The sequence below is a fragment of the Aythya marila genome (assembly GCF_965140915.1).
Source record: "Aythya marila genome assembly, contig: HAP1_HAP1_SCAFFOLD_421, whole genome shotgun sequence".
Taxonomy (NCBI): domain Eukaryota; kingdom Metazoa; phylum Chordata; class Aves; order Anseriformes; family Anatidae; genus Aythya; species Aythya marila.
In genome coordinates, this window is record NW_028137216.1 from 17,490 (window position 1) to 29,567 (window position 12,078).

The window sequence follows — 12,078 nt, forward strand, 5'->3', positions numbered from 1 at the left end:
AGATGCTGCACGTGGAGGTGGATGCTGCTGAGGGACGCTGACCCTGCAGGCATAGAGAGGTTCTTGCAGCTCTGTCTTTTGGCTGAGCTACTTACAGCAGGCTGCTCATTGCATCCCTCCAGTAAGCACTGAAGTCCTTACACCCCTGTGGAGCACGTGCCCTCAGTCCTGCTTGCTCAAAGCCTCAGAGCTGGTGGGGACGGAGAGCTCTTTGTGGCCTTGCTGCAAGGGTGGTATAACCCCCCTCAAACCAAGGCTTTCCTTCTGAAGTAGGGCTGGGGCAGGAGGAGAACCCACCACCCCCATTCCCCAGCTCCCTCTTCTTGCTGCCTCGCTCCAGGGAAGAAATCCCGCGCTCCAGATCCGGGTGAAGGGCTGGTCCCGGAGGAAGAGCCGTTCCTCCTTTCTGCAAGGAAGCTGAAGTTCAGCTGGGATCGCCTCACGCTTGGGGTTAAAAAGCACCAAGCCCTTGTTTCAGTTCAGCAGCCGAAGTGAAACACAGCTCACGCAAGCACCGGGCTGCTCTTGCTGAATCAGAGCTGCTCGCGATGCCGTGCGGCGTGGGTCTCGTAACGGTCTCCAGGAAGCTGCTAGCAGGCCAGGGTAACCTCAGCGGAAGGGAGACAGCCAGCCCCAGGAGGTGGATTTAGTCAGAGCTGTGACCCTTGTGGCTGAACACAGAGTATTTTCCCTTCCTGCCCGATTCAAAGTACCCGTGCGACATCCTTGTGCTGGAGGTAAAGGGGCCAAGAGGAGCCAGCCCACCCCTCCTCATCTGGGGACCCCTGGCTGGGAGCTGGTCTCTCGGGGCTAGGGCAAGGCAGGCATCCAGGGCAATGGGACCAGGAGGGGGATGATGTGCTGAAGCGGAGCCTCCTGGTGCCAGCTCAGTGTGGGCTCAGGTGTGAGGAGCCCAAAATAACCGCCACCGCTCTGTGGCACATTGTATAAATTCTCGACTAAATTTAAAAGAAAGCACACGCCCAAGTTCCTGCAAGCACTCAGTGAAAGCATGAGCCCTCTTCTTGAAAGCCACGCTCAGAGCCAGTGCTGACACTTGATTAGGGCCTGCTAAAAATAGCTCTTTGCGTAGGTGGAAGGAGAGCTCATAAGCACAAACACAGGAGGATTGGCAGACACAGGGCTTTGGGGCTGGGGCACCAGGTGAGCCATGGCACGAGGTGTGGGACAAGGGGCTGCAGCTGCACCAGGAGCATGGAGGAGCCTGCACCAGCCCTCCTGCCTCCCGGCTGCGCAGGGCAGTGCTGGAGGAGCCCAGTGTCTGCTTGCCACGCCATGTGCAACCCCATGAATGAATGCCCCGTCATTCTTCATGCATAAAGCTCCAGCAGAGCTTTGAACACCGCCCTTGGCCTCCTTGAGGGAGACAAGGCCACCAGTGGGTCCTGAGTAGGGGCTGTTCCCAGGGTCCATCGTGGGGGTGAAAAACCCACAACAATTCCCTGGTGGGGAGCAAAGCAAGCATCTTTCATCCCAACTTCCTCGAAACCTCACGGGTGCTGTGGCTCTGGGTCTCTCATCAAAGCCCCCAAGGAGCAGCGTGCAGGAAGCAGCCCACGAGGTGTGACTGGAGAAGAACTGGGTGCAATGGGGCTGTGACCCACCATGGAGCCCACCAAAGGGCTTTGTGTACCAATGGTCCGGCCCGTCACCTCAGGAAGCCCGTGATGAGCACAGCCAGCACCTGTAGGATGTCCCGCCATGGGAGGGGAAAACAAACCTGGGGTGGAGGGGAGGAGGCATCACCAAAGCCTCCGGCTGCCACGTCTTGTTTTGCAGCACTTCCAGGCTGCTGCGTGCCACCCACGCACCCAGGCAGCCCCAGCACCCATGGACGGCAGCTGGCACACCCAAAACAGCACAGCAGAGCACGGCATGGCGCCCTATGGCCTCGGGGCCAAGCACCCACACCCTGTCCCACAGGGGATCACACAAAGGTCCTGGAGACCTCTGCACCCTGGGCAGCTCCCGCTTTTATTGCAGTCCTTCTATAATTTTGCTCTGCACATCTGCATTTGATCCATATTTTCCTCACCAGATCTGTGTTTTTCCCCACTAAAGCCACACTTTTCCTCAGCACGCCCACATTTAACCCCGTAAAGCTGTGTTTTGCCACCACAGAGCTGACTTTTACCTCAGCAAACCGGCGGTGCACCCATGCCACCGCTTCCCCTTTGGGCAGACTGCTCCTGCCATGTGAGAACATGGCGCCTTCCCTCCCCATCCCCGCCTGCCTTCCCCTTGCCCTGTTTGAGGCAGCAATGGTGAATTTAGCAACAAACACCATGGCGGGAGGCCTCGATGCCTGGCAGCCCCATCCCTGCTACCATTGCCCTCGCCACCGGCTTGCGGCGCCATCTTGGCTCCCCTCAGCCGCCCACAGCCGCCATCTGGCGAGGCCGCTGGGCCCCCTCTCGCCGCCTCGCCATCGCCAGCACTTTGAAATTGACTTTTTTGTGTTTGTGACAAGCTGCCGGCGGCAAACACACCGCCTCGGAAACACTGTGTGGGCGGCGGACGGCTCCCCTCCCCGCTTCTGTCTTTCTGGCCGCCCGGCCGGCAGGCAGGCATGCACGCTCACCGGGGTGGCCGTGATGGCCTCTCGTGGGTCTGGGCAGCGAGAGCAAGAACAAAACCACCTTGTTTTGGCGCCAAGATATTTATCTAACTCTTCTTTAGACAGCCCCAGCCTGCACCTCACTGGGGTGGCTGGTGCTGCCCGCACTGCTGCTGCAGCCCTCAGCAGCACTGCCCTCCTCGACAGCCCAAGAAACGCTGTGAAGGTCACACCACTCTTTTTTTTTTTTTTTTTAGTGAAAGAAAGAGAAAACGTGCTGGTTTGCACTTTGGGGAGCAATGAGAGGCCCTGAGATGTGGTGTGGTGTTCAGCTGCCACAGCCAAGTGTTCTCCAGGCCCTGAAGGCGACTGGCAAGGGCTGTGCTCATGCACGGCTCCAGCTCCATCTTGCTGCCTCTGTCACCCAGGCTGGCTGCAGCCATGCAGCACAGGGGGACGCTTTGCAGGACACCCACTTGGGCACCCACAGCCCCTTGGCCTCCTCCTGAAGCATGGAGGTGCTGGAGAAAATTGGGGAAAAAAAATAAACACCACTTCTTTTCTCATTACACATCACAATGCCACACCTCCAGGTCTTCCGTGTGCTAACTAAAAAAGGCAATTAATCTCCTGAAGGAATTGGGTTTATTGCCACCTCCTGCTATCTCAAGGTGCTTGGGCAGCCCCCCAGTACCAGATCCCAGCCCACCATGGACCCCAAGCTCTCTGCAGCCCCAGGGGCTGCTTTGGTTTCCGGCCCTGCTCTGGGAGCAACCCAAACGACAGGCGCCATGGCCAGCAGCAGAGGCCCTTCAACGCCATCCCCTCGGCACTAAAAATAGACCAGAGCGGTTAAAAAAAAAAAAAAATCAAAAAACAACAACCACACAAAACCAGAGAACAATAAAAAAAAAAAAAAATGGTCTGCTTGACCATCAAAGAGAAAGCACTCGGTTGGAGGCAGAAGCGCCTGCGAGGAGAACTTTCAGGTTATATTTTTCTCTTTCTGCAGCAGGCAAGCCTGTTTTGTTTTTTTTTTTTTTTTTTTTCTGAAAGAGGTGGAAATGCTTCACGGCTGCCAGCCTTGGGCTGAGGCATCTCCACTCCTGCCCCATTTTTGGGCTTGGTGTGGCTGGAAAGGCAGCGGTGCTCTCTCAGGTCAGAACAAACGACTTAATTTTCCTTTCGAGCTGTCTACCCGTTGGTTTCCTATTTGTACAGAAAGAGGCAGCGCCTGTGGGCTGAGCTCCCCCCCGCCACTCATCCAAAAACTCAGCAGCTCATCGCGTGGCCCCTGCCCGGCCCTGGGGTCCAGCATCGTCCCGGGGCTCCGGCCCTCAAACCTCATCCAGGAGCCAGGCACAGCCCCACCAACTGCAAAAGCAAAAGCTCAATTTCTGCGTAATCTAAATGAGGACATTTGTCACGAGCAGCCCCTGGTAGTGCATTAAAAACACCGCTCTGCTCACAGAGGTGTGTTTTTTTTTCAGATGTCAGCATCAAAACGGCAGTGGAAAATGGGGTGCGTTTTGAAGCTGTTGTATGAGGAATGTTTGAGCACAGAGCTCAGACCATGTACATGAGGCGTTGTGCAGGGACTTCTTCAGCTGGTGCCGATGCAGAGAATTATTGGAAACTTTTCGGTGACACCTAAAGCTGAATTCACGCTGTCTGCCGCTGAAAGCAGCCCTTGGTCATGTTCGCTCACCGCAGAGACATTTATAACAATCGAAGACACTTAAAAGACTTTATTTAACAACAACGAACATACACGAAAGGTGCATTTGACCCCACTGCCCCCCCAAAAAAATGAATAATTGCAGCAAGAAGAAAAAAGGGTTGGGCAAGAGTGCGATAAAATGACCTGAAGCCTAAGCAAAGCCTGGAATCCCCAACAGTGTCCGTGACACAAATTTTAATTGTTTGGGATTTTATGGTGCTGCATTTTGGGCAGCTTCTCCTTGTTTTGGGACTCCTTCATGATCCCCACAGTTTCCCAATCCCGTTCAGAGGAGGGCTGTACAACGTTATCAGCACGGCCACGGCATCGGCCACAGCGGTCCGGGAGGTGCAGGGTTTGGTTAAAGGCTGCCACGAAGTCCTGCACACACACTTTTGGTAGCTTTTAGCAGCCGGTCCGAGCTAATCTGGCTCTTCTAAACCTTGCCCTGCAGTGTTTGATGTGGTTCGTTAGCCAGTAAAATTACCGTGTGCCTTGAAACACAGTACAGCATCCCCAAAATGTGGCAGGACTTTTTCAGCTCCCGTTTCATTTCCCAGTGCCCAGCAATGCATCTGCAAAATCGCGCCGTTTCGTCTGTCTTCATTTCTGCCACAATTGTTTTAATATTAATTACGGAGGAGTTATATTTTTATGTTACTGCTAACTAGCAGGGTCTCAGGGCTTGGAAACCGTGGCCTGGAAGGCAGGTAGCTATCGAGAGAGCCGGCTCGTTTAGCTGATGGTTATTTTCCCCTGCAGCACCACGAGCCGTGCCGGGAGGGTGGGTTTAGCACAGAGCCCCCATCCCCGTGGGCAGCAGCCGAGGGCACAAGGCTCCTCCTGCACCCTGGATCCATGGGGTGCATCGCACCAGAGCCAAAAACAGGGCACTTTTTGGGGGAAAAATCATGGGTGTGAAACTGCTCGCATTCAGAGCAGAGGAGATCTTGGATCCGGAGTTTTCCTTCTCTGCTTTTTATGAGGAGGAAGAAAAAGCAAAAAAAAAAAAATGTGCAAATGCCCACCTGTCCTTTCTCGTGCCAACGATATAAGGGGATAAGAGAAGCGGGGAGGTCTGAGCAGCACAGCCTTTCCAAAGGGCTCGCCGAGCCACACCGAGGTCACGGCTGCAACCCCGCGGCCCCTGAGCAGCCCGGGCTGGGGCAAGGGAGAAATATGGAGAGGAGCAAACCCAGAGCTATCAGAGTGCAGCAGCCAAGGGTCAGCATTTGCAGAGGTGGCAGGACCACAGCTGCCCGCAGTGAGGTGTCCCCAGCACAACCACGGTGCTGCGGCCACGGGCTGCTGCTTTATGGCTGGGGATCTTTGGCGAGCACCGGTCCTTGCATGGCAGCAGGTTTTCCACCTTCCCCTTTGCTTTCCAGCCACAGACACTGTGTTCTCCAGCCACAGCAGCTCTTCTGGGCCTGGAAGCAAGTAAAACAGAGGAAAATAACTCGCTGCCCTTCATAAATGTGCTCGTCAAGCTGTGAGATGCCGGAGCTGCTCCTCGCTCCTCTTTTGGCCCTGTGCAGGAGCCGCTGGCAGAGGGGATGCGGACAGAGCTCCAGCTCCATTCAGAGAGGGAGCAATTAGGAAATGCACTTTTTTTGGTGGCGGGGATGGAAATGAAGGCCTTCTGCTTGCTGAACCAGACCCCTTCGCACCGAGGGGAGCAGCGAGCAGCTCCAGGCTGAGCACGGGCACCAGAGGATGCTCAGCAGCTCCCGTGGCCGGGCACCCCCGGGCATCCCCCCCGCACTCCTCGCCGCCTGCGAGCTTTCTCATTTTCGGGCGAGTCGAGAGAGAACCACCGAAACACAGGGGCTGCATTTCTTTTTTTTTTTTTTTCTTTCTTTCTTTTTTTTTTTTTTTCTTCACTTCTCTTTGCCGCCCCGTCTCTGTCCAGCGTGTAATGGAAATTTTACCACAGACGGCTTGCGATGAACAAACAGGAAGCCAGCAGAAAGTGTGGCAATTCGCTGTAGCCCGGCTCAACTCCTCCGAGCGCCGAGGAAGGCCATAAAAGCCGGCGTGGGGGCGGCTGGGGGGGGGACAGAGCACACACGGAGGGGCCGGGAGCCGCGGGGTGGCAGGTAAGGCAGCAGTGCCCTCGCCTTCTCCTCCTGCCTCCTGCCGCGGGGATTTCTCCTCGTCCCTGCCCATCCTCGCTGCATTTTTCTGCTCGGCTCCTTCTTGCGATGGGGTTTGCTGGGGGGGCTCTGCTGCTCCGTGGTTGCTCTGTCCCACACGTCCCCGAACTTAACCTTGCTGCTGGAAATTAATTCCATTTGGCTTTTTTTTTTTTTTTTTTCCCCCCAAACCCGTATTGCAAAGCTTTGAAAAGCCCCAAAATTTCAACGGCGGGTTTGGAAGAGAGGCAATCGAGCAGGTGAAGCCGTGCTGTGGCTCTGCAGTCCCCTTGGCTGCTGCCCGAAAGGGTTTTTCCTTTCCCCGGCCCCAGGCACAGCCGGACTCACGGCACCACAGCAGCGGGTCCTGGCGTGGGGGGTGATGAAGATTCATCTGGCCCCATCCATGCACAGAGCACGGGAACATTTTTGGGCCCAAAGGGAGCGAGAAATCCAGAAAGGGACTGAAAACCGATCGCTAATTCCTTTCTGCCTTTTCTGGCAGCTTCCAAGCCCTGCTCAGGCTTTACATTAAGGCCATCGGTGCCGAAACTTGAAAAATCCTTCCCTTGGATTTTGCTGTTAGCTCTTTTTTTATTTTTATTTTTTTAATTGTCGGGCTTTTAACGCTCATTTTCCCATGGTTATGGCAAGCCGCTCTCTCGTGGCTTCCCTTCCCCGGAGCAGCAGTTGGAAGCACCCCGTTGCATTGGGAAGCTGAAGCTGGGACGTGGATTTGGGGTCACGGAGCAGCGAGACCCAGGGCAGGCCCTGCAGGAGCTCGCTCTGAGGCTCCCCAAGCTCCCTCGGAGCTGCTCCAGGAGGGCACAGGCCAAGAAACCTTTCCTCCCTGCTCCTGTGGAGGCAAACCCAAATTTTTTTGGCAAACCCGGGCTGCTCGGGATCCGGAGGTGCCGCAGAGCTTTGGGCTGAGCGGGGATTTCGGTCCCCGAGCGCTGAGCCAGGAGCTGAGAGAAAATTTGGGCAGCACGGTGGGGACGTGGACATTTGGGAAGGGGACGAATCCTGCAGGGCCTGGGGCTGGGCATGGATGGATGGAGGCAGGGCAGAGCCGAGGGGCTGATTCTCTGCTTTTTTCCCCCAAAAGCTTGGTGGGACTGGGTAGGTGCAGGGCGCGGGGCGCGGGGCCGCGGCTGCCCAAGCGAGGGGCACCTCGAGGACTGTCTAACCTGAGAATGGTGAAAGATGAGGGTCAATCTCAGGTTCGTCAGCCCATGAGACGCCTTCTCCAGAGCGGGACGGGCAGCGCCGGCCCCGCGGCCGCCCCTCGTGCAGGGGGGAGATGTGGAAACGCGGCAGGGTTGGGAAAAACACCGGGGATATTCTCACCAAAATGAGTTTTTCTCACTCTTTGTGGAGTGGGGACGGGGAAAGGACTCGTTTTGGGGGCAGGCGAGGCTCAGCACGTCCCAGCCGTGCCTCGGGAGAAGCTGCTGGAAGCTCGGCCACGCTTTGGTGCTCGCGCTGGCGGCTCCGGGTGCCAACAGCGCCTAATTGGGACCCCCCCGACCCTCACCACGGGCTGCGAGCCCCCGAGCGGAGCTGCGGGGTGGATTTGGAGGCTCTGGAAGCATCAGCACACGTCGCTCCCCGCAGCCCTGACGAGAGGAAGACGGGTAACGAGTCCCCAGGCACCGCCGGGGGCTGAGCGTGTCAGCGATTTATGGGGGGAGCAGCCAAAAAAAAAGAAAAGAAGGGGGTTGTTTTTTAAAAAATTTTCCACCCCGAGTCGCTAAATACAACAAAAAAAGCACAAGATGCACTCCCGGCCCCGCTGTCTTTCCTGAAATTTAGTGACTAATCCGAAAGCAAACGGGCAAGGAGGGAAATGTCCCCGTGCGGTGCCAGCCCGGTGTTGGGCACGGGGAGATGGGGACGGACGCCCCGAGCTGCCCGTCCCCAGGGGCTGTGAAGCCTCAGCCCTCGTGCCTGCCCATGGGATCAATCCCCACGGGCAGAGCAGCCCCAAAAGTGCTGAAAATCCCCCCAAAACAGCAGATTTCCAGCACCCATGAGAGGCCGGAGCTCCAGCAGGGAGCCCGGCTCTGCCCCTCTGACCCCACAGCCGCAGGTATTTGGGGTCTGGGGGTGTCCCGGGAGCAGCAGAGGGTCCGGGATGGCCGCGGGCGGCACCGCCAGGATGGGTCCTGAGGCACGAGGCAGCCACGGCTGTGCCCAGCCCAATTTTGGTGCAAGAACCAACAATTTTGGCGTTTTGGGGTGATTTCGGTGAAGGCCCTCGCACCACGCCCCAAGCACAAAGCGGGTGGGATCCGGGTTCCCCCCCCCAGCCTCTCTGCTGTTATTTGGCAGCTGTGGGGTGCAGGGACCCCCCCCGCTGCCCTCCCCAAACCCCTTTCGCCCAGCACCGCGGGGCGATGCCCAAAGGAGCCGGGGGGGCAGAGGGAATGGGGGGGGGGGCTGGTGGGGGCAGCGGGGTTTGGGGGCGCTCGGTGGGATCCGAAATGGGGCCTGGGGCAGGGAAGGGTGGGGTTAAGGGGGGGGCTCCCCTCACACCCCCTCGCACCCGGTTGTGCTCACACACACCCCATACACCCCCCATAACCCCCCCCATGCACTCACCCCCCCCCAGGGACCCCACCCGACACCCTCACCCCCCCCAGGTGTCCCCACGGACCACCCCCCAGCCCCCCCCCAGTACTCCCCCCACCCATTTCCCCCCCAACACCCCCTTTTTATCCCCCCTTTACCCCCCAACACCCCCATACACCCCCCATTTGCCCCCCTAACCCCTCTCTTTACCCCCAACCCCCCCAAGACCCCCCCACCCTCCCCAATTCCCCCCCACCCCCCCATACACCCCCCTTACCCCCCCCAAACCCCCCCACACACCCTTTTTCCCCCCCCCAACCCCCCATATACCCCCTCCGTCCCCCCCCCAGGCCCACCCCACGCCCCCCCACTATCCCCATCCCCCCCCCACACACCCCCAATTCCCCCTCCCCACCCCCCTATAACCCCCCCCCACCCCCCATTACCCCCAGATCCCATCCCCGTGCCCCCCCCCCCGGGGCCGTTCAGCACCGCGGACAGCTCCCCCCCACCCCCCCCCCCCCACCCTCCCCCCCACCCTCCCCTTCCCCTCCCCATCACGTGTTTGGGATTTTTTTTTTTTTTTTTGGGGGGGGGGCACCGCCCCGGTTATAGCGCGGTCACGCGCCCGCCCCTATAAAACGCGGGGCGGGGGGCGCGGCACCGGCACCGGCACCGGGAGCGGGTCCGGGAGCGGCGGCGGCAGCGGTGAGCGGGGGGGGGGGCACCGGGACCGGGCACCGGGCATCCCCCCCCCCCCTTTAGAGGCTGCCCCGGGAGTGCAGGGGATGGGACAGGACGGGATGGGAAGGGAGGGTCCCAAACCCCGGAGCGCGGTTTTGGGTTTTTTGGGGGGGTCCCGGTCCCGTGTCCCGGTTGGGGGCGTCCCGGGGGGGTCCCGCTCCTCGGGTATGGGGAGGGAATTTGGGGAGGGGAGGGGGGGCTCCATCCCCGCCAAGGCGCTGCCCCAAGTCCTGGGGGGGGTCCCGGGTTGTTTGTTTTATTTTGAGGGGGGGGTCCCGGGTTTTTTGGTTTTTTTTTTGGGGGGGTCCTCGTGGGGAGCAGGGGTCCCCCCCCCCACCTCTCCGTGCTGCGGAGCCCGTGGGGAGCCCCCTGACGCTTGTGGGGAAACTCGGGGGGTCTGGGGGCGGGGGGGGGGTCCTTTTTTACAGGCATCCGGACCCCCCCTTGCCCCCCACCCACCTGGAGCACCCACCATGCTGCGGCTCAGGATGATTTCGGCTGCCTCCGTCCTCGTCCTGCTCTTCCTGCCCTCGGAGACCTGCTCGCCCCTGCAGTGGCCCCCCCCCAGGCTGCCCGGAGCCCCCCAACCCAATTGGGAAACGTGGCCGGGACCCCCGAGACCAAACCCTCTACCCGTCGGCAACCCCCAACCCCACGGACAACCCCGGAGAGGAATTGGGGGGGGGGGGAAATCTCCGACCACCACGGCCCCCCCCCCCCCCCCTGCCCCGCGACCCCCGGGGGCTGCAGGCGGGCAAGAGGCGAGAGGGGAAACCCAACTCCCTGGACCTCACCTTCCACCTCCTGCGCGAGTTCCTGGAGATGTCCCGCGAGGAGAGACTGGCCCAGAAGGCGCTGAGCAATAAGCTGCTGCTGCAGAGTATAGGGAAGTGATTTGGGGTGGGGGGGTGAAGGGGATATCCCCCCCCCCACCCTTGACCGAAAAGAGCGCCCAAGGGTGGCTGCGGTGGAGCGGAGAGGGGAAGATGCTGCCCGGCCAGGGGCTGGACCCCCCCCGTCCCCGGTCGTGTCCCGTGTGGTTGTGCATTAAAATCGCCCTCGCACCCGCCCCGTTGCCGTGCCCTCGTGTTCCCCCAGCCCATTTTTTTGTAGGGGGGTCCCTGGGTCTGAGCCATATGGGGCCGGGTTGAAGCATCCCATCCGTCCTGCACTGGGGGGGGGGTCAGGAGACCCCTTAAAATGCCCCCCCTGCACCTCTCCGGCCACTTGGCAGCCAGGGTTTGGGGACGGTGACCCCGCACCAGCTGCGGGTACCGGGGCGTTCGCTGCCCTCTGGGATCTGCTCGGGTCCTGCAGCCCCAAAACTGGTGCTCCCGGACCCCCTGTGCGCTCTGCTGTCACCACAGCTCCCAAATTCCACCCAGAAATATGGAAAAAAACAAACAAAAAAAGAAATGTGCAGTGTTGGCACCTGGCAGGTGTTGAAGGGTTGAAGGAGGGCTCTGGGGGTGGAAACGGGAGCGCAGCCGGGCCGGGGGCTGCGTCCTCCTGCCCTGTGCCCTGTGCCCTGCTGCTGCGATCGATCCCATGGGAGGAGGAACGGGGAGCCCGGGGGGGCTGCAGCAGGGTCGGGGCTGCCCCTGGGTGCACCCCGAGGCCGGGTCCTGCCCCACACAGATTTGGGGAGCCTGGTGGTGATGCTCAGCGTGTGCGTCCTCCGGCCAGCGAGCCCAGAGGGTTTTGGGGTGATGGGGGCAGCCCGGAGCTGCAGTGTGGGGTGGACACACACGTGCACAAGCGTGCACACGCGTGTGCACACACAAAGCTGCCATCAGCTCGCCACGAGGAGCGTGCTCAGGCTGGAGGCTACATTCATCCTGGACACCTTACGTCAAAGCCTCGCTCCGCTGATGCACCCTGAGCACACCCTGGGCTGCTTTTTTTTCCCCCCCCTAAAAGTACTTTTTCTCCCATTAACGAGAAAAGGTAAGGAATCCATCAAAGCAGGAATTAGCTCAAGGAAAAGGGAGGAACGGGTCGTTAAAACAGAGGCAGTGACGCAGCCTGAGGCGGGCGGCACAGCTGGGGAGCGCTGGTAACCCGCTCCGGAAAGCTGGGGGGGCATCGCGGGACCTGGGTGATGCCCCCCCTGCCTCCAAGGCGCCCCCGTTACTGCAGCCCGGGGGGTGTGCAGCAGCTCTGGGGGCTCAGAAGGGCCGCACCGTTCAGCATCACGCAGCGGTGGGTCGGGGCAGGGGGAGCTCTGGGGTCCCAGGGACAGCGAGGGAGGGGAGCTGCGTGAAATGAGGACAAATCAAGCTAAAAGTGCAGTTATAGGAGGGCGCAGGCTGCGTGCTGTGCCGGGA

At 59.8% G+C, this 12,078-nt stretch overlaps 1 protein-coding gene across 1 annotated transcript; it reads left to right on the forward strand.

The window, feature by feature from the left end:
• Positions 1 to 10,224: 10,224 nt before the first annotated feature.
• Positions 10,225 to 10,645, forward strand: LOC309891119 (uncharacterized protein; the record flags this gene model as incomplete). Its single annotated transcript, XM_082785509.1, is given in 2 exon segments — positions 10,225 to 10,509; positions 10,511 to 10,645. Coding segments are annotated over 2 exon segments (420 nt in total).
• Between the last annotated feature and the right edge of the window lie 1,433 nt (positions 10,646 to 12,078).